This window comes from Mastigoproctus giganteus, chromosome 5 (genome assembly GCF_048544385.1).
Source record: "Mastigoproctus giganteus isolate SK-2022 chromosome 5, ASM4854438v1, whole genome shotgun sequence".
Lineage (NCBI taxonomy): Eukaryota > Metazoa > Arthropoda > Arachnida > Uropygi > Thelyphonidae > Mastigoproctus > Mastigoproctus giganteus.
Genome location: NC_143579.1, coordinates 166,916,148 through 166,939,501, shown reverse-complemented (window position 1 = coordinate 166,939,501; position 23,354 = coordinate 166,916,148). Strand labels below are relative to the sequence as shown.

Here is a 23,354-nt window from a genome sequence, read left to right as displayed (position 1 = left end):
AAGAGTTCCTTTCAGCAAGATGGATATGGTTTTCATCAGTGCAATTTTTTGCTGGACTTTTGTGGCCCAATATTGTAATTTCTGCATTGCTTGATTACTGATGTTTCCCAGTTGGACTCTGGAATCCACCTCAATAGTAATAATGAGATTGTCTGCTAAGCCTCAGCCAGCCCCAGGTCCTGGCACAGGAATTCGTCCAAGACGATGTTCCAAAGGAGAGGCCCCAAGACAGACCACCTGCAGACAGCCCCTGTATACGTTTCTTGTGATTTTTTGATAATTTGTATTTATTTCCATTCTTCTGCCTGAAAGGTAGTCTTTGCAGCTTCTCTCAGTCTGCTCAGCCACCAAAGTGAGTCAAATGCCCCGGCAAAATCGACTGAAATGATTAATAGATATTTTTTTCTGCACTCTTCTGCTTTCCTAAGCAGATCTCCAAGGGCATCCACCATAGAGGATCGTGGCTTAAAGCCAAACTGATTTTTAGCTGCCAGGCCTGGCCTTTTCTAGTCGTTCTGTATCTGCATGTGGAGCAGCCTCTCGTATAATGTACTGACCACTGAGAGCAGAGTGATGGGTCTGTATGATGCTGGACATTTTGGGTTCTTACTAGGGTTTTTGAGAATTAGCTTGGTGTTTGCAGTTTTCCATGCTGCAAGGAATTTCCCTGTTTCCAAACATCTGATGTAGACAGTAAGTAGAATTTGCAGGGCAATTTCTACTGTTTTTTTTTCAGTATCTCCAGTTCAATCATATCAAGCCCCGGCCATTTGCGGTTTCTGATTCTGTTAGCAGCCGTGCAGAGTTCCTCGTGAGTGAAGGGGGGGGCTTGAGTGCAGGGGTGATATATTTTTCATTTTCTTCTCAGATTTTATGTTGTTCTTGCAGAGTTAGGATCACAGATTCCTTGAAAATTGTGTAGAGTATATTACCCATCGATTGCTCTCAAGTGGTTGTATAGTCTCCTTGCAGGTCCTGGTGGTGCTGATCACCTCCCCCCTGGGCAGTTTTTTGTAGTCACCTCAGGGGTCGGTGCTTCCTGATGTGGATACCAGACATTCCTAGGAACGCTTCTTGCTTTTCTGTATCGTTTAAGTATAGTGATTTCTGGCTTCTCCGTAGGACTGTCTTAAAGCCTCAACTTCATGTTTGTTTTTTGTTTTTTTTAATGAAAACCACAAACATGAGAGGTATTAGAACCTATAGTACTTACTACCGTGCTTGGGTTGCAGGTTGAGAAGTTGAAAGAAGATATTTGTTGACATTAGACTTGAACTTCTGTAGACTGTAATTTTCAGGGAATACATATGAAAGAAGGTTGTTCTAGAAAATGACAGTTGAATGAATAAACAAGGAAGATGAAAAGTTGGTTCTGTGAGTTTGAAGTTGGACAGTAAATGGATGTTGGATGGTGGCGGCACAGGTTTGGACTGCTTTCAAAGAGAGAGTGGGAACTATAGAAGCCAATTCAGAAGAATAGCACACGTGGAAGTATCTGTAGAAGAGGCATGCAGCAGAAACAGTGCGTCTATGAGACAGTGAGTGGATAGACTGTTAGAGAGGAGTCATTAATTAACCTAACTACGCTCTTCTGAATGCAATCTAGAAACATGAGAGAGGTTTTGTGGGCACCGCCCCAGATGTGGGAACAATATTCCATGGTAGGGCGGGGATTTGCAATTTGTACAGAGTGAACAGCAGTTCGGAAGAAAAGTAACACTCAGAGTAAAAGAGAAAACCAAGTTTTTTAGATACAGAGGAAGCAATATTTGTAATGTGCTTGTGCCAAGAGAGATTAGAAGTCAGGGTAATCCCCAAAAGAGATATATCATTTTGCCTAGAAATCGGAGTATCACCAAAGATAAGCATAGGAGCAGAAGAATCCTTTTTGCGAGATATAAGACAAGACTGAGTTTTAGAAGGATTGAAATCAACTAAGTTGTCTTTGCCCCACTGAAGAATTACATGGAGATAGGCATTTAACAAATTGGTAGCGAATATTCGAGAAGTTGAAGCTGATTGAGCAGGGCAAGGTTTCTCAAAATGGAAAGTGGAATGCATTGTGCTATCATTGGCAAAACTATGAATAGGATTTCCAGTCAATGGAAGAAGGTTATTAACATACAAGAGGAAAAGAGTGGGGGAAAGAACTGAACCTTAGGGGACACCGGCATTAGTGGAGAAGTTAGAAGACAGAGAGCCATCTGCCACCACCCTCAGTGAGCAATCAGAGAGAAAACTGGATAACCAATTACAAAAAACAGTTGGCAAACCATAAGATGGAAGCTTGTTTAGAAGACCTTTAGGCCAAACACAATCAAAAGCCTTTGAGATGTCAAGAGCAACTGCTTATGTTTCACCAAACTTTTCCATTGAATTTGTCCATAAATGAGTAACATAAGCCAGAATATCACCAGTGGATCGACATTGATCAGACTGAAGTTTTCTAAGTAGTCTAAGAGTTGGTGGTTAATTGATTTCTCCATTACTTTAGAAAGAGTAGAAGTAATTGCAATAGAATGATAATTGGATGGGAGGGATTTTTCACCCTTTTTAGGAACTGGCTGTATATGAGCCAATTTCCAAGCAGAAGCAAAAACACCTTTGGAATAAGAAAGTGAAAAAAGGTGGCAAAGAAAAGGAGTAAGTTCAGGAGCACAGGTTTTGAGAACAAGTGGAGAAATACCATCAGGAACTGGAGCTTTCTTTGCATCAAGATTCCTCAAAATCCTTCTAACATCCTTTTGATGGAAGACCACACGAGGCACTCAATGGAGTTATTTGGTTTTTAGGAGCATTAGCAACTAAGGCCATATTGCTCTGGGGATATGCGGTGGTCATTCCCTGACATTTCCGCATCTTCCGTATTTGGTGGGCACAGGCTTGAACCCCAGTCTAATCAAGAAGCGTGTGCTACGCACTGCTGCTCCTGCCTACCTGGCTACGGAGGCGCCACTGAATGGAGCATGTTGGGAATGGTGGGAGGTGTTTTACCAAGATCATTAATAGATGAGTTGGAAGAAAAATGGGATGCTAGCAGGTAAGCTTTATCCTTGGCTGAAGTGACAACAGAACCATCTAGTTTTGACACAGGTGGGAGCAAAGATGGGCAAGAGAGTTGCAGCCAATAGCTTTGGCAAGAGACCAGAATGCTCGGCTATTATTAGGACAAGAAGCAAGTTTTCTACTCTTAGCCTGTTCAAAATCTAGTTTGGACTGATTAATAACCGCTTTACAATTGTTGCAAGTTTTGATGTAGGCAGAAAATGAAACTGAAGAATTGGAAACAAGCCAATTACGATATGCAACATTCTTCTCTTGAACAGTCTTAGCACATTTATTGGAAAACCAAGGTTTAGATAAAGGACGAGATTTTAAAGTGGAGTGTGGAATAAAAGATTCCATTCCTACAAGAATAATTTCACTGACACATTCTGAGCAAACGTTGACATCAGAAGTTTTGAAACAATAATCCGACCAAGGAAAAGAAGAAAATAAATCTTGCAGGTCATCCCATTTTGCATTCATGTAATGCCAAACAATACGAGGTTGGGAATAGCCATGAGATAATGGCTCCACTGGAGAAGAGACAATCACCAAGTTCTGATCTGAGGTGCCTAAAGGACCACTCACTTCGACCGTGTACTTAGAAGGGCTGTTTGTGAGAAAAAGATCAAGCATGCTGGCTGCATGGTTAGGATTGTCCGGTATCCTTGTAAGTAAATGAACAATCTGTGCAAGGTCATTAGTAATTGCAAAAGCCTCAGCATCTCGACCAGCTGGGTTGGTGTGACTAGAAAACGGAAGCCAGTTGGAGTTGTGAACATTAAAATCACCAAGGAAGATTACCTAACTGTTAGGAAAGTTGGACTGGAGAAAGTCAAGTTGCAAAGAGAGGAATTCAAAGAGCTCAAAGTGATTAGTGGGGTTGGGAGAATGGTAGAGACAACAGATGAATTTGACACAATGAGGTAGAGAGATTTTAAGCCAGATAAGATTGAAAAGAGAAGATTCCAAATTACCAAGTCTCTGACAGGGAATATCGGAACGGACATATGCACAATCACCACCTTTGAGTCGAAAGGAATCATACAGCGAATAATTTGGGCATCTGAGATGACCAGTACAGTAGTTGAATCAACTGATAACTGAGATTCTGTCAGAAAAAGTACATGGGGTTTGGCAGACTGCAAGTGGAAATGGACGTCATTGAGATTAGAATTGAGACCATGTATATTTGTGAAATGAACTAGGATGTTTGTTTGTTATTTGGTTTTTAGGAGCATTAGCAACTAAGGACATGTTGCTCTGGGATATGCAGTGGTCATTCCCTGACCTTTCCGCATCATCCGTATTTGGTGGTGACGGGCTCGAACCCCAGTCTAATCAAGAAGTGTGTGCTACGCACTGCTGCTCCTTCCCACCTGGCTACAGAGGTGCCGAAATGAACTAGGAAGTGTTTGGGAAGTTTAAATCTTATTGCATATAAGCTTACTCTATTAGCTTGACAATTCGTGGTGTATTCAATAGTAAGAAAAGGTGTGGGGGGGGGCCATGCTGTGTGAAGTAATCAAATTTTTGGATATGGCGTACACATAGTAGGTATATACCCAGTTCCTTGACATAACGTGGCCTCGACAATGATCCCGCATACACACTACTCGGACTCCCTCCAGCCACTATCTGGCAGAGTAGAGGTAGCAAGATTATACAATAAGGCTTTCGGATTATAATGATTCATAAGCCTCTTAAAGAGTTACCAATAGGTTCGGACCAGTGTACTAACTGGCAGCCGGCCTGAAAACACCGTTTTAGAGCTGTTCTCTCAAAATGTAAGGAAGACTGGATCTCGCCATGATGTTCTTCATAACTTCAAATGTCATCAGTCATACTGCATAATGGAAGAGATGGGGAAGGGTTGATCAGAACTTAGCTCCGGAGACTAAACATGGTTTCCACTACTTCAAGCCTCCAATAAGCAAAGTGGTGGTATTGCACTGGTTGATGAGAGTCATCTACCACCAAGTATTGCCTGGTAACACAGAGGGGCGCCATTCCTCCATGTGGTGTGGGGGCCACACCTCGACCCCTGCTTACGTTGGTTCACACCTGGGTGGTCACCCACAGTGTGCTTGTGCATGGAGGTTATACCCAGAATTACTAACAGTCCCATCATCATGAAGGTGCAAGCAGAGGATCTGGCTATCACAGACCGTCCGGACTTCACCGAAATTGGGTCCAATTGACTTGAATGTCACCCGAATATCAGTTACATCAGTGTTTTAGACTCCTAGGTAGCAAATACAGCTTGTCTGGCATATCTGAAAGAATGTCTATGACAACCTCAAGGACCACGTGAGGGCCATGTCCTACAAGCTCTCAAGAAATCTTTCCGAGCTTTTTGCATCTGCGTCGAAGCATAGTTATTTCTGGGGTTCACCAGGGAACAGCACCAGGTTTTGGGATTTTTCTTTTGATTGTCCAATCACTAATGATTTGTATTAGGTCTGTGGTTTCCCTCAGCAGGTCATCCGGGTCATTCTGTGGGTTTATACTGGCTGGGTTGTTTTCTATGGCTGTGATGAGTAGGTTTTTGAATGACATCAAGTCCGCTTTGGCAATTGCACATCTGTTTTTCTGTTGGTTTGTTAGTGTTACTGTTGTCAGTTGTCTGATTATTTTAAAGGTGATTGCACGGTGGTCTGAGGTAGTCCATGCCTCCTCCAGTCGGTCACAAATCCTGCCAAGTTCCTAGTGGCTAGGGATACATCAATCACAGTCTCCCAGGGGGTGTTGCAAAAGGTTGGCAAGTGGTGAGGTTGATTTAGCACTGCCAGCTGTGGTCCTGCCAAGTAATTCTCATGGAGTTGACCATTCCGGGTTCCTCGCCTGGCAGGGGTAGTACTGTGCCATGTCATAGATCAAAAGTTCACGTCAGTTCCTATGATGATTTTTTGGTTTGGTAGGGTGTCCAGCAGGCATCGAAGGTAATCGATTTCAAAATCTATCTGTTGTCCTGGTCTACAATAGAGTGCCACAACGTAGAGGTTTCCTAAGGCTGTATTCAGCTGGGCACAGGTGGCCCACTCTGTGCAGAACTGCGTGATTTTAGTCACTGTAATATTATATTCCTTACCAGGCAGCAGCCCATGGGGTGTCTTCAACTGTGTATCACTTTATAGGTGAGTGGGACCCGTTTTCCATGAGTATGGCTCCTGTAATATGATGACATCCATGTTTTCCTCTTCAGCTTTAACCCGGATCTGGTCGGCTACTGCTCTAGCCCTCTACACATTTATTTGGATTATTTTTAGTATATTTATGTTGTAGGCTTTAATTTTCGTCCCCATAGTTGATCCTACTTTGATACCGGTTTGTTGGTATGTGGGACACATGAGGTCTCTCAGTGAATGCTTGTGCTCTAGCTTTAAGTTTTTACAGTTTATGCAAGTAGGTTCCATATCTTTGTGGGGGCAGGCATTATATTCACGGCCCTCTTCTGAGCAGTAGCTGCATGTTGGGATGGTTTGTGCACACGTATGTGTGGGGTGGCCAAACTTGCAGCAGCGGTAGCACTTCAGAACGACCACACATTCGCGATATCGGTAGCATCCCCATTCTATAAACACCCTTGTCTGGGTCTTCAGGGCTTGCCAGACCTCCCAGGTGAGTCAGCATTAGCAGTTCTACTACCTAGCTTTTGTTTATTCCATTCCTCACTTTAATAGAGTATTTCGACATTGCTATCTCTTATGGATTTCTGTCGGGGATTTTACGCTGAGTTCCTATGGTAGAGTTCGTATGCTAATTGGTTCAGTGTGATGTCTTTATCTATGTCGTATATTATTATGACTGGCCCTTTCCTTTTAGGTGGTTCAGTTGTTAGTCCCAAAGTGGCTATTTTGGGGTTTTGTATTATCCCTTGCATCTCTTGCTTTGTCTCGGTTTCTATTACTAGTCCTATGCTCCTCATCTTGCATATTCCTCAGATTTTGGTTTGTTTGAGGTCTTCCTTCATGATGCTTATTATTTTCGCCTTAATTTCTTCACTTGTGCCTTATTTCCAAAATTAGCCATTCACATTCAGTATCTTGGTATATTGTGAATGTATTGCCAATGACGTCCTTATCACAAAAGAAACTATATTCGTCGTAACACAGGCACGCGACATTCAGTTACGTCTTTTAAGTTTATGTTTTTTCATTTGAGTGTAGTGGAAAGATGAATGCTGTGAGAAGCAGGTGCTCGCAGGAGGGTAATTACTGCCAGAGGCGTAGAGTGCGACCAAGTAGCACTCGCTAAAGGGAAGCTTAAGCAACGTGACTTTCGGCTATGATAGTACTCACACGGGGGTCACCCTCCCCAGTCAATAGTGCAGTTCAACCGTGGTAGCAACAGAAATATGTGTTTGCCACACACTCCAATTCTAGAACAATGCCGCCAAGGTGGGCAGACACATTTTTACTAGCATTGGATACGAACAAGTTGAAATGCACGAAAATGGCCCAGAAAAACAAGAAACTGATCTCACCACTGAGTTCCTCTTCCTTAATAACCCTTGTATGGCACAAATCCAAAAGCTGGCATTGTTTTAAACTGATTAAAACTATCAATATGCACGGAGCAATTTGCAGCATGTGTTACCAAGGCGGCAGCCATTTTGTTTCTCCATGATATTTAGGTAGGTGGGAGACGTCAGAGTGTCCGGCACATGGATGACTGGGCCCAGTGTATCCCAGCAGAACATCACCCAAAGCATGACACTGCCGTCACTGGCTTGTTTTCATCCCACAGTGCATCCAGGCGACATCACTTCCCCAGGTAAACGATGCACGTGTACCCGGGCATCCACATGGTGCAACAGGAAATGTGATTCATCAGGCCAGACGACCTTCTTCCAATCACTCAAAGTCTAGTTTCAATGCTCACGTGCCCATTGTAGGCACTGTTGCAGATGAACCGTGGTTAGCATGGGCACTCGGAGTAGCCATAGGCTACTCCGACAGCGTTGTTCAATGTACTGTGTGTTGTGACACATTACTCCCATCACCAGCATTCCAATTACCAGTGAGATGCGCCACAGTCGCCCTTCTGCTGCCATGTACCATCCAGGAGAGTCTTCGCTCACCTCGAGCATCGATGAGCCATGATCATCAAACACCTCACCGGTGATTCGTGGATTCCCCCTCCTCAGACCACCTTCAGTAGGTACTAACCACAACTGACTGTGAGTACCCCAACAGTCATGCCGTTTCAGATATGCTCTGACCCAGTCATCTGGCCATTACAATTTGGCCTTTATCAAACTCACTTCTGCCTTTCCCATCTGAAGAACAAGAGTAACACTGATTAACGTAGCTCAGTATCAGGTGTTTTTTATACCATGTCCCAACCTGCACAAGCACCGCAGTTCACCTGCAGTTGCTTCGATTTGCATAATTATTTGCTGGTCATAATGTTCTGGCTCATTGGTGTATAAGGCCTTGAATGGGTTAAGCATGCTGAATTCTGATGGGATTCTTCCGCTTGCTCAGATTACAAACTTGAGGGGACATAAATTCAAATTGAGGAAAAACAGTTGTAGAATAGATGTGCGGAAATTTGCCTTTAGCCAGAGGGTGGTTAATTGCTGGAACAACCTTCCATTAGTCGTGGAAGTTGATAGCTTAACCCTCCTATTGTGTTCGCATTTTGGTTACACTTATTGTGTTCGGGTCAATATGACCCGAGCATCTATGGGTGTCGTTTTATTGCTGTTAAATTAATATGGCAGTAATGTGTTTACTAAATCATAAAAGAAAAAGAATATATGTAGAATTTAATGACCAAAAGTTTGTTTATGAATGGCAGTAATGGATAAACAATTGTTATGTACATCTGAAAAACATAGTAGTTATATCATACATTTTGTTTTTTATAGTCTTGGCAGTAGTAATATACATGAGCTTTACATACATATTTTGAGCAATTACAACATAGTATATTGGTTGAAGAGCGCCAAAAATTACATCTTTTACACTTATTTGTGGTCAGCTGTTCCCTTGCTTTGGCAGTGTTGGTTGATGGTCGTGCCCTTCTAACCATTTAAGCAGCAGGAATACTTCGAGGAAGGTGTTTTCTTTCTTGCAGAAGGGAGTGATCGAGGAATTACCCAGTTCTTTAAGAAATAGTCACGTTTTGTAAGTTTGCCAGCATTCTAGGTTGGATTTACTTCGCACCACAGAACATAGGCGTCGTAAGCAGAAATGTCAATGATATTATAAAAGATAGACATTGGCCATCTTTTAGTTTGTTGTCTGCATGTGTATGTTATAACCGACTTGTCTAAAGCATCTACAGCACCTTCGGTTTTATTGTAATCTAAAATCATAAACGGCTTTTTATGATTTTTATCACACACGCTGGAATCGTGGCGGAAGGTGCTCATGAGTGTCACATTTTTATTCCGTTTTGGAATATTAGCATTAGCATTAGTAGAGGCATACGATGCAAAAAAGCAAGCTTATGCAGCATCAGCCAAAAAAAAAAAAAAAAAACGCTCCTATTTCACCTCTCCGTTCGTTCCAAATACCTGTCCAGCTCAGCCTTAAATTTATTTAGGCTATCAACTTCCACAACAAAAGATGGATTTATGCCATCTTTTGTTGTGGAAGTCTGTTCCATCTTTTGTCTTTAGCCAACTACCCACTGGCTAAAGGCAAACTTCCGCAGATCTATCCTACAACTGTCTTTCCTCAATTTGAATTTATGCCCTCTCAGGTGATTATTTTGAGCAAGAGGAAGAATCAAATCTGAAAAGGAAGAATATGAGAAACTACTGTTGCATTACTGCTGAAGTGCAACAGGAAGGAAGTCCTTTCTTCAAAGTTCTACTTTAGCAATAATGCAACAGTAGTTTCTCATATTCTTCCTCTCTGATTTGATTCTTCCTCTTGCTCAGAATAATCCCCTGAGAGGGCATAAATTCAAATTGAGGAAAGACAGTTGTAGGATAGATCTGCGGATAGATCTGTAGGATAGATCTGCGGATCAAGCCTGAACTGCCAATTCGGTTGGCAGTTCAGGCTTGATCCGCAGGCTTGATAGTGCCAAGCATGGTAATATTTCTTTTCAATGGCATCTGCCCCAGTTTGTAAGATGTAAAAAATGTAAAAAAAATTATCACACGTTACGTTTTGCCCTTTTAGACCATAAGTAAGATCTAGCACAACTCTTTTACCTTGGCCTTTTTCTGGATGTTCACCTTCTTTTTTCCGAGGTATACTTGCATGTTATATGCATAAGCATTTACAGAATCGCATACAGTCCAAATCTTGATTCCGTATTTGGCTGGCTTGTTGGCTATACATTGCCTAAATGGGCAACGGCCTCTAAAAGATACCAGTTGCTCATCTATTGTTACATTTTTGTTAGCATTATAGACCGTAGGTAGAATTGCAACCCATTCATCCTATAAATCCTGTATGGCACCTAATTTATCAGTCTGGAGCCATTGTGATAGAGTTCTTTTATCGTCAAAGTGAATTATTCACGAAATTACATGGAATCATTGTAGGGACATTGTTGCTCTGAATATAGGGTGGCCTACATTTCCATCCGATAGGCTGGAGGTTTCCTCCCTGAAATTCATACACTCCAGCTAAAAGCAGTAGGCCAAAACATGCTTCTAATTCAACTACTGTTAGTTCTTGCAACTGGTCACCATAAATTCTTTTTACTTCCAAATTTGACATTTTCAAAATTAAGTTTACAATTTTTGGCATAAAAAATAAGCAGTAGGAGGATTTTATATCATATATTCTAGACGTAGTGTACTTTGTTGGTCCAGGATTCAACGTAATGATATTTTCTTACGAAAATCTTCCTTGTTGATTAGGTGTGTTGCAGTTCCATACTATATTGCCATTTTTTGAGGTTACATAATTAGCCACAACAGCTTCATCTGAAATCGTAGGTCAACTTCTTCGTAATCCGATTCACTATGCACCTCTGCTTCAGACAAATGGTCCTCTACTTCAGAAGTACTATCATTACCATCAGAACAAGTCCCCAACAAGCATCAACAGTCATCTACTTGTCGTTCACCGTGCGCACATAACGCATATGTTGAAACTTGTTCAAGAAACGTGGTAATGTAAGTTATTTCTATGAAAATAAACAAAACCAATAAAATACGATCATTTATGATAATAATTTGCTTCTTGTTCCTTAAATTTTAACAAAACTGATTGTCGGGTCATACTGACCCGAGCACAATAAGTGTAACAATTACATTTATAAAAAAAACTAACTGTAAAATTTTTTTGTCAATCTAGGTGTACTGTTATTAGTAAAAGTCATAGAGCGGCAACAAAATATTTAAATAAATATAGGATTTGTGGGCATTAAAAGAAGGCAACTGGGTCATATTGCCCCGAACACAATAGGAGGTTAAATAAATTCAAGGAGGAACTGGACAAATTTTTAGGGGGAATGATTGTGTGAAATTGTTTTTTGTTTTTTGTTTTTTTTTTTGGCTGATGTAAAAATATAATTTGGCTCATACACTTGTTTTCTTGCATCACATGCCTCTATTACTACTATCACTATTAGATTACAGGAAGTTTTCTTTTAGCCAACGATTGTTTGTTTGTTTGTTTGTTTATGGGCTGCAAGGCCATAATGCGCCTAACTATGATAATATAAAATATAGTTCTATCTATATAGATATTATTCAAGTTTACACTGCACTGCACTGTACAGTTTTATCTGTTTGAGGAAACTTTAGCCAACGAGTTGTTGATTGCAGGAACAAGTTGTCTTCACAGGTAGTTGGGACTGACAGTCTGAATAAATTCAAAGGTCAACTGAATACTTACCTGTGTGAGAAGGAAAGCATATAATTTGGGTTTTCTTATCTACTTGTTTGTTTTTTTTTGTTTTTTTTTTGCTAGTGCAGCAAAAGCTTGTGGCTTCTTTGCATTATATGGCAAATACTATTACTATTATGTTCATTATAAGAAAAATACAGTACAGTAGTACCCTTATAATATTTTATTGTATATTATTTATTTTATTGTATAGCTTTTTGACAACTAATAATAATATATTTATATATATATACAGGGTGTCTCAAAAATACATAACTTCAGGAATGAGTTCCTCATATGTAGACAATAAAAATATTTTATATCAACATAGTTCCAGAAATGCGTAGTTCCCGAGTTATTAACCAGAATGTCTTATCTCCAGCAGGTGATTTCCTTCATCACAAGGTACTAACAAAATCAGGTGGTTTTCCATTACGACCATGTACTCAAATCAGGAGCAAGCGGATATGCACTTTATGTACGGTTTGGCGAACAGCAATGCTCTGGAGGCTCGTCATTTGTACCACGAAAGGTTTCCAGAACGAAGATGTCCACACAGGAAAACGTTTGAAGGTATCCATCGCCGCCTTTGTGAACATGGGATCTTTACACCTGTGCTGCCGACAGATGACAACATCCAAAACTCCTCTATTTCAGGAGTCATAGATCTTGGTCGTCCTCTGTCGGCAGCACGAGGTGTAAAGGTCCCATGTTCACAAAAGCGGTGATGGATACCTTCAAACATTTTCCTGTCTGGACATCGTTCTGGGAACCTTTGGTGGTACAAACAACGAGCCTCCAGAGCATTGCCATCCGCCAACCCGTACATAAAGGGCATATCCACTTGCCCTTGATTTGAGTACAGGGTCAGAATGGAAAACCACCAGATTCTGTCAGTACCTTGTGATGAAGGAAATCACCTGCAGGAGATAAGACATTCCAGTTAATAACTCGAGAACCAAGCATTTCCGGAACTATGTTGATATAAAATATTTTTATTGTCTACATATGAGGACTCATTCCTGAAGTTATGCTGTGTATTTTTAAGACACCCTGTATATATATATTTTTTAATTTATTTTAACCTTAACATTAACTATTTTATATAACAAGTTTTTATTTCTCGCCATATTTCCAACTCTTATTAAAATTTAATTAAATCATTAGAATGTTATTTCATAATAATGCCTCTAAAACTATCATGCACTTCATATGCTGTTATCCTGAAACAAACCAAACAATTACTAATGCTGACATTTTCAACCTACACACAGACACATACAATGAATTTTTTTCCCATACATTTGCTTAGATATTCAAGAGAATGCTTAAGAAGTGTCAGAAACAATTATTTATTTTCTTTATTGCTACAAAGGGTACTAGGAAAGTTTTGCAATATGACGCAACAATGAATCACAGGAAGCTGCTTGTTGCTGCATGTTGAGACATGTTCATACGTGCATAGTAGCCGCCGCGCCAAGTCGATGGGCTCAGTTATTCATTAGTAGTGAGAGTGTAAAGTGCTTGCGATGGCATCGTGGTCACGAAATGAGATAAGGACAGTTTTGCGGTATAATTTCGTGCGTGGTTTAACCATAGACCAGTGCTTAGAAGAAATAACTCTTGCACTAGATGACGATTGTCCACATCGTACAACGATATTCAGGTGGTATAGAGAATTCCAAAGGGGAAATTTCACTCCTGAGGATTCTGAGAGGCCGGGAAGGCCACGAACGTCAGTTACGGACAAAAACGTTACTGCTGTGAGGAAAATGCTTGACGAAAACAGGCGAGTGACCTACCAACAGATAGAGGATACTTTGGGCCTAAATGCACCAGCAATTCATTCGATTCTGCAAGATCATTTGCACGTGAAGAAACTTTGTTCTCTCTGGGTGCCGCATCAACTGACTGAAGAGCAGATGACATGACGTGTGACTTGGCGCCGGGAGATGTTAAAAAAGTTTGATAAGGGACAATCTCGGTATGTGAACAACATCGTGACAGGTGACGAGACTTGGCTGCACTATTACGATCTGCCGACCAAGGCTCAAAACAAAGTTTGGGTCTTTGATGATGACGACACACCCGTAATTGTCAGAAAATCCCGATCTGTAAAGAAGAAAATGATAGCTGTATTTTTCAAATCGAGTGGAATTGTGGAACATGTCGTTTTGGACACGCAGAAGACAGTCACAGCTAAGTGGTATACTGAACAATGCCTGCCTAAAGTCATTGGATCTATGAAGAACCTGCGGCCAAAGTCAAGAATGGACACCTGGTACCTCCATCACAAAAATGCTCCAGCTCACCGCGCCAAAGCCTGCACCGAATATTTGACCATGACAGGACTGAAACTTCTCGAGCACCCTCCCTACAGTCCAGACCTTGCTCCCTGCGACTTTGCACTGTTCCCGCATGTGAAAATGAAGCTAAAAGGGAGGCGGTTTTCCAGTGATGAGGACCTTCTACGGGCTTGGGACAACGAGTGTGCTTTACTCCCTAGTGAAACTTGGCAGAACTGGTTTAAAGATTGGTTTCGGAGGATGGAGAGGTGTATTGAATGTAGAGGAAATTACTTTGAAAAAATTAAATAAACAAAGCTGTACTGCAAAACTTTCCTAGTACCCTTTGTATTGTACATTATCCAGAGGCAGATTGGGTCAAAAATTCTTACTGGGGGAAACTCCTAGAGGCCTTATAATCATGTTTATGGCCAAAATCACCAGCTTCCATCGGCCTCTGACCTATCAGGGTTTCCCCAATAAATTTTATGGCCAGTCTGCCTCTGAAGCCATCTAAAATTATTTGGGAATGTTTAGGTTGGCTAGGATTTCTATGGAACAATTTAATACTTTGTAATTTATTTTATATATACAGTAGAACCTGGATAAGAAATGCCTGCATAAGAAGTTTTCCCATATACTAGGTTTGGTAAGTCCCAATTTCACCTCTATATATTATAATGTATTATTTTCCTGCGTAAGAAGTTTTCCAGATAAAAAGTTTTCCAGCATAAAAAGTTCATGATAAAGAATACATTGAAGAAATAATACAGTGTATTATTATAATGATGGTTTTTCCCTCTTAATAAAAATAGTGGGTTGTTGTTGTTGTTATTTGGTTTTTAGGAGCATTAGCAACTAAGGCCATATTGCTCTGGGGATGTGCGGTGGTCATTCCTTGACCTTTCCGCATCTGGTGGTCACGGGCTCGAACCCCGGTCTAATCAAGAAGCGTGTGCTAATCACTGCTGCTCCTGTCCACCTGGCTATGGAGGCGCCTAGATAGTGGGAAAACCATCATTATTATAATGATGGCTTTTCCTTTTTTAAATATAGATAGTTGAATACAATGGAATCTTGGCGGATACCACCAGGGGTGATATCCGCCAAGATTCCACTGGCGAAGTGTTGCCTATTTGAGAATCCAGTGTCGATGTGTTGCTTATTCTAGGTAGTTTCATCAGAGCAACTTTTTGTGAAGGCATTCACAATATGAGATATCACAAAAACAATGCCACCTATTTTGGTGATTTACTACAAACTAAAATCATGCTACGCACTAACTTACTTGTTCGATTAGTGAATTTTCCATAGTCTGAGGCTTTCAGCCCTAAGACCTTTTTAATGTAAAGATTCTGATATAATGAATGTAATGTATTGTAATTATTTTTATCGATATCCATGATAGGATAGGTCGACCACATGAAGCACAGTGAAGCATTTGCCGTTAAGTTCTGATATTTCTGAACAGTTCTGAATTACTTAGTGGATTGTTGCTCTGGCTTATTGTAATTGTGACCTTTTAAGGTATGTTGAAACTCCAAAGGAGCTCATCCTTCCAACTTGGTAATGAGTTTGATGAACAGAATGTTAAGCAATTAGAAATCCTCAGTTTAAAAATATTTCCCATAGGCAGAGTAAAACATTTATAAATTCTGAAACAGTACTTAAAAATTATTTTTAACTTATGTATGTGTATCTTTTCATTTTTATTTGTGTAGTTAATATTTCATACCCTGATGAGGTCTTTTCCCTTCTAAGAAGTTTTCCTGCATAAGAAGTTCTAAACCTCCAGTCCCTTGGAAAACTTCTTTATCCTGGTTCTACTGTGTGTGTGTGTGTGTGTGTGTGTGTGTGTGTGTGTGTGTGTGTGTGTGTGTGTGTGTGTGTGTGTGTGTGTGTACACTCTTCTTTTAATTTTTTTAATCAAATACAGACCTGTAATACTGGATTAATTCCGTGCAGATAAGTGATTAAATATGCTCCAGCAGCTTTCAATACTTTATAGGTCATTTTATGGGATGCTGTAGCCAAATTAATGACACAGCCAATAGCTTCCACTTTTTTCTCTGCATCACACCCTGTCATAATTCCTACAAGTGTATATAATGATCCACTGATCCTGAAATCACAGACAAAAAATAAGTTTCAAAATACAGTTTACTCTTAGAAATTACACAAAAAATAATTACTACAAAACTGATTCTGACAAAAAAAGACCCTTGGAAAGAATGTCTGAAATGTAACATTCTTGCATCCTGGCAAGAATAGTTAAGAGCCTTATGCATTTATGTTCATCTAATAAATACACACAGAAACTTGATATAGTTAAGGGGTGAAATATGATATATGTAAGTAAATTAATACTAATGTTTCTTAATTTTCCAGGACAACTAATGTGAAGTATAAAACCATCACACCAAGACATGGCCTCAGAATAATGAAAATCCAAAAAATCTAAATCATATCAGTAACAGTTAATTTTCAGAATTGGATACTGTCATAATTCTATAATTTGTTTTCAATTACAGGCATACCAAATTTCAATTTGTTATGCTAAAAAAAAAAAAAAAAAGAACCAAGTTATGTAATATATGCTGCATTACATCTCAGATACATTCAATTATAAGGGTTAAAAACTTCTTATTGTTCAAGAAGTGCTTACCAAAACACATCACCATGTCATGTGAATGTGACATGGCTATGGTAAGCTGTGCAGCAAGATTTGTGTAGTCTTTGGGGGGAAAGAATGGGTGCACAAGAATATGGTTTAACCAATCAACATGAAATTTGGTGGATGTAAGGGTTTAGAAGAGTATTCTAAATAAGTGCTGAAAGACTATGAAAATTAAATTTCCATGGTCACTGACTCAAACTGACTATTTCTTCAAGTGATGCCCAAAATATACTTTCATTTGTACTCATTTATATATATATACAGATTTCTTTTGGGAGGGAGCGAGGTAGTATGGAATCATAACTGATTCTAAAATTTCCCCAGGAGAACAAGAAAACAAGAAAGTCTGGTGCTGATTAGCCTTTTCAGATGACGTTCACCAAATGAAAAATTTTAATGACTTCTTGACTAATTGTCAACAATATGGGGATAAGGCCTGCCTGCTAAATCCATTGTCCGTTAAACTTGAAAAAAAATAGTCTCTAAAGTTGTTAGAATATAATGAAAAGGTACCATACAGGGAAACTAAAGCATGTCAAAATACTTTATTTTACTGTACTTACCAGTTTGATGGTGAAACTTATTCAGAATCAGAAGTACCCTCAATGAAGGGTCAGATGGCCCACTATTGATGTCTGACATGACAGCAGCCTGACAGAAGGTGATGGCGAGGAAATCCTCGCTTGCGCTCTCTCTCTCTCTCTCTCTCTCTCTCAAGAATTTTATAAAAGGCATTTCATAAAAAAATCTCAGCGCTGCAAAGACAGCTTAAATACAGTATTTTGACAATAGTCATAAAACAGAACAAGATTACTGCATACAGCATTTCTGGTTTTGCTATCTGATACAGTACTGATAAATGAAAGCAAGCCCAGCATTCTCATTAGCCATAAGTTAAATCTAGTCAGCTGTTAATTAAAATGTTTTAATTTTAACTGATGATAAACACCATTCGACTGAATCAGTTACATCAACAGGTAGGCCCATACAAACAAAAAGCCTGGTCCAGGGAACATTACATTAAATTGGGGTATGTTAAACTGAGGTTCACTGATAATTTTAAATATATAGTAAATTTACTGTACAGTCAGTCCTCGTATAGCACGATAGTTGCGTTCCTAGAAACCCTCGTGCAATGCAAAATCGTGCAATAAAAACAACAGGCCCTATGGGAAAAATGGGGTTAAGTGCCGACCACCCAAGATTGAACACACATTTGTAACCAAAACATTACCAAACACAATAAATAATCGTAATAAAATACTTACGAATTTTATTACGACTATTACGTAATAAAATATTGCTAATGCTTTTACTTCTGTCGTAAGCAAACTTGATTTTTGTTTGATTTTCTATCCAAACAGATGACAGGCGTTCCATCTCTTCCAATTCTTTGGGTCTTAATCTAATGAATTTAAATAACACTTTGAGTTGTTCCTGCTATGAAAGTTGTTTTTATTTTCTCTGCATTCTTTCTAATTCTCGGTGTTGCCTCATTTCCGACCCACCTAAATCTGTCGAGGCAGAGTTAGGTGGGTCGGAAAACTGCTAGTTGGGGGGATACAAGGACTAATAGATTAACAGTAGCCAGTGGCAGAGGTGGAAGTGATTCTTGCACTGCTTCTATTGAAATGAGCAGAAGGCTGAAAAACAAGATGCAGGATATTTCAGAGACTGCTGGGAGTCATTGCGGTACAAGTAAACACATGGGTTGTGTTAGGGTAGCCAAGAATAGAAACAGATGCACGTATACCTGCGTGTACACCAATGCTAGGAGTTTGGGAAATACATTTGATGAATGTGAGGTATTGCTCAAAACATCAAAGGCAGATATTGTTGGGATATCAGAGACCTGGTGTCACACAGATATAAGGAATGCGGAACTGGAATTTGGGGAATACAATGTGTATAGAAGGGATAGACAGGACAGGAGGGGTTATGCTATTAGTTAAGAAACACATAAAGTCCAAGGAAGTGAAGCCAGTCAACATCGATGGACAGGGCAGTCTCAAGTCAGTTTGGTGTGACATAAGCATAGGGAAATCAAAATTGAGAGTAGGAGTGTGCTATAGGCCTAATGACTCTGATGAGTATAATAAGATATTGTACAGGGAAATAGAGTGGGCCAGTAAATCAGAGAGTCTTATAATGGGGGATTTTCATTTCCCAGATATTGACTAGAATTTGTGGGTTGGTCACTCGCACACTAGCAAGGCTTTTGTGGATTTATTGGATGATTGTTTTCTACATCAGCATGTTCGTGAGGCAACAAGAGGGAGCAATACTCTTGATCTGATTATCAGTAGTGATTCTTCATGCATTAAGAATCTGCAGATAAATAAACCACTAGGTAGCAGTGATCACAGTGTGTTGAAGTGGGATTTACTCAAGGAGGTAACTACCATCAGAGGTAAAGGGAAAGGTTTTTGTTTTCGTAAAGGCGACTATGATGGTCTGAGACAGTATTTAAATTCTATACAGTGGGACCAACTGATGATGTTACCAACAGCAAACTCAAAATGGGAAGCATTCAAGGAACTAATCTTGGAGGCTACCAGGCTTTACATACCAACTAAGAAATACTGTTCAAGGTTTAGGCTTAAATGGTTGTCAGATGAACTAATGAGACATGTGGCAGAGAAGAAAAATGCATGGGACATACAAATTAATGGGTGACATGGAAGCCTATGATAGATATAAGTTGGTCTGTAACCAAGTCACAAAGAAGATTAGGCAGGCAAAGGCAGACTATGAAAAATCCTTGGCAAAGGATGCAAAGAAAAACAGAAAAGAGTTCTTTACCTATTTAAACTCAAGAAGGAAGGGATGAATCAGATTGGACCACTGGATATTGATGGTTCAAAAGTTAAGGATCCTGCTCAGGTGGCTAACAATCTAAACGAATATTTTGCATCTACATTCACGCATGAGGAGTTATTCAGGAAGGAGAATGATGTAGGTAAAGTAAACATTGGCAGTGAGCTGGATGATTTTGTAATAACTGAGAGGAAAGTGGAGGAGAGATTGTTGAGGATAAACATAAAAAAGGCACCTGGGGTGGATGGGATCTATCCAGTTATATTAAAGGAGGCAGCAAAGGAAGTAAGCAAACCCCTAGCCATAATTATGAGAGCTTCTTTGGACTCAGGGGAGGTACCCATAGACTGGAGATGTGCCCCAATTCACAAAGGAGGATCAAAGACTGACACAAGTAATTATAGCCCTGTGAGTTTAACTTCTGTTCCAGGAAAATTAATGGAGGCACTGGTTAAAGAAGCACTGCAGGATCATCTAGACAAGACTTCAGTTATAGCTCAGACGCAGCATGGTTTTGTTAAGGGCAGGTCTTGCCTGACCAATTTGATTGGATACTATGATGTAGTCACAAAAGAACTGGATGCAGGGAATAACTTTGATATTATATATTTGGATCTTAGAAAGGCTTTTGATACTGTTGCACATGGAAGACTGCTGCACAAATTGGAGCAGTGTGGCATTGGAGGCAAATTGCTGCTATGGATAAGGGGATGGTTGAGTGGCAGAAGACAGAGAGTGGTAATCAATGGACACTGCTCAACGTGGACTAATGTTATTAGTGGAGTTCCTCAGGGTTCAGTGTTGGGTCCGTTGTTGTTTTCGGTGTTTATGAATGATATTGATGATGGGATATCAAGTTTAATATCCAATTTTGCAGATGATACAAAGGTTGGCAGGGTTGTTAAGGACACCACTGACGCTATGCTGCTGCAACAGGATCTCGAAAGGTTGAACAGATGGGCTGAGAGGTGGCAAATGAAGTTTAACATTGACAAATGTAAAGTACTACATATGGAAAACAGTAACCCCAGAGCAACGTATCAACTCTGTGGTACTACACTGACAGTGGTGGAGAATGAAAAGGACCTGGGGGTAATTGTGCAGGCAGATATGAAGTTCTCTGAGCAGTGCAGACGAGCTGCAAGAGTAGCTCATGGTGTCTTGTCAATGATATACAGGAATTTTTCTAGCAGGGATAAGGAGGTGATTATTCCCTTGTATAAGGCAATGGTTAGGCCACATCTTGAAAACTGTTTTCAGGTCTGGAGGCCTCATTTCAAGAAGGATGTAGAGCTGCTGGAACTGGTACAGAGAAGGGCAACAAGATTAGTGAATGGAACAAAGGGTTGCTCTTACGAAGAAAGGCTTAAGTTTTGCAAATTACAAAGTCTGGAGACTAGGCGCCGGCGAGGTGATCTAATAGAGGTGTATAAGGCTTTGAATGGTTTAAGCATGCTCATTGCCAATGGGATTCTTCATCTTGCTCAGAATAATCAGCTCAGAGGGCATAAATTCAAATTGAGGAAGGACGGATGTCGGATAGATGTGCGGAAATTTGCCTTTGGCCAGCGGGCGGTTGGTTGGTGGAACCGACTTCTATCACTTGTTGTTGAAGTTGATAGCCTAAACAAATTTAAGGCTCAAGTGGACAGGTATTTCGAGCGAACGGAGGGGTGAAATGGGAGTGGTGTGTTTTTTTTTTTTTTTTTGGCTGATGCTGAATAAGCTTGCTTTCTTGCATCATATGCCTCTACTAATGCTAATGCTAATGCTAATTTAGGGCTGTAGCACGTGCAATATCACATGGTCTTCCATTTCGCTCAAAGCGTTTAACAATTTCATATTTTTTCTCTATCGACAGAGGCGGACTGGCCATAAGCCTTACCTGGGAAACCCGGGTAGGCCAGAGGCCGGTGTGATTTTGGCCATAAACCATAGTATGAGGCCACTATAAATTTTCCCGGGGTAAGAATTTTTGACCCAGTCCGACTCTGTTTATCGATATTGCTTTTCTTTTTCTCTTTGAATCTGCAGTATCTTCACCGGGACGCTTTCTTTTCACACCTTTTAAGTATTTTACTCATTTTTAGGGAATAAAACACAATTACAAAATGAGGAGACACGCCTGATACACATAAACAAAGCTGCGCGCGTGTATCAACTGAATAAACAACACCGTAAAGGCTGAGATACACTATTAACACCTCACATTTTACTAAAGCACATTTCTAGAGGTTACTACCATAAAACAATAAAAACAATTTCCAGTTGCGTTTCTGCTAGTGGAATCTGTTATAAACTGGTAGCAAACTCGATCTAATTGCATTTGCGATTATACCGATAGCTGGAATTGTGTTGGTTTTTACGTTATTATGGTGAAATCTGTTTCCCCTTCACCGATATAAAAAACATAAATACATTTTCTGAATCTTCTCTTCATTCCTATCGTGTTGCGTTCGGTTGGGGTGATTCTGCGTTCGACTGCCATTTCTTGTAAACACAAAGGCGAATCGTGCATAAGCGAATGCGGTTCGCGTTATATAAGTTATCGTTCCCCTATTTATAAATCGTGTATGATCGAATGTGTAGTGTAAACACGTGTTATACGAGGACTGATTGTATATAGATTTGTACTCATTTATATATGTATACAGATGGTTAGCTTTCACTTTAAATATACAGTAACTTTAGCATAGAGATTTCAATTGAGGATTTACTGTACAGATTTCTCTAAATGATTGAGAAATGGAGAAATGCTAAATCAGAATTGATCCTAAAACCTTCAAAGGGGTAAAAAGAACATACACTGAAAATTTGTTACAATCTGACTTTTCCTTATAGAGTAACAAAAATATCTAAAACAAGCACTTATACAGAGATAACTCAAAATATTATCGGGGAGGGGATAACACCAAATTTTTATGGCCCTGATTTCAGTGAAATCTGAGATGGCTTGACAAATCTTTATAAAAGATTTAAACAGAAAATTTCATAAAAATGTTTCCACCTGGAAGTTGGGATTTTGCATGCAGATGGATAGGTATGGTGAAGACAATTTGCAATGCCTAAAAATTTACTACAGCATTTTTAAACCGTACACACATGAAAGGTTTAAAAATATAATGAAAGGTATGAATCAGATTGGTCAATTTGATATTGATGGTTTGACTTGATGATCCTACTCAGGTAGCTGACAAACTGAATGAGTATTTTCATCTACATTCACACTTGAGGAGATATATAGGGAGGGGACTGGCAAAAGTTTATCAAACTCTAACAGGGAGCTAAAGGATTTTGTAATACCTGAGAGCAAAGGGGAGGAGATATTAGCATTAGTAGAGGCATTTGATGCAAGAAAGCAAGCTTATGCAGCATCAGCCAAAAAACAAAAAAAAAAAAACCACTTCCACTTCACCCCTCTGTTCGTTCAAAATATCTGTCCAGCTGAGCCTTAAACTTATTTAGGCTATCAACTTCCACGACAAGGGATGGAAGTCTGTTCCACCAACCAACCACCCACTGGCTACTATCCTACATCTGCCTTTCCTCAATTTGAATTTATGCCCTTTCAGGTGATTATTCTGAGCGAGAGGAAGAATCCCATCAGCATTGAGCATGCTCAAACCATTCAAGACTTTATACACCTCTATCAGATCACCTCGCTGGTGCCTAGTCTCCAGTCACTGTAATTTGCAAAACTTAAGCCTTTCTTCATAAGAGCACCCC

General features: G+C 39.9%; 1 protein-coding gene across 1 annotated transcript in view; it reads right to left on the bottom strand.

Moving 5' to 3' along the window:
• The window catches only part of LOC150085819 (transmembrane and coiled-coil domain-containing protein 6), a 234,285-nt gene that overhangs the window by 148,600 nt on the left and 62,331 nt on the right, over positions 1-23,354 (bottom strand). The window contains exon 4 of the mRNA XM_090374704.1: positions 16,073-16,256. Coding sequence (XP_090230830.1) covers positions 16,073-16,256 — 184 coding nt within the window. The remainder of the gene's footprint in view (positions 1-16,072; positions 16,257-23,354) is intronic.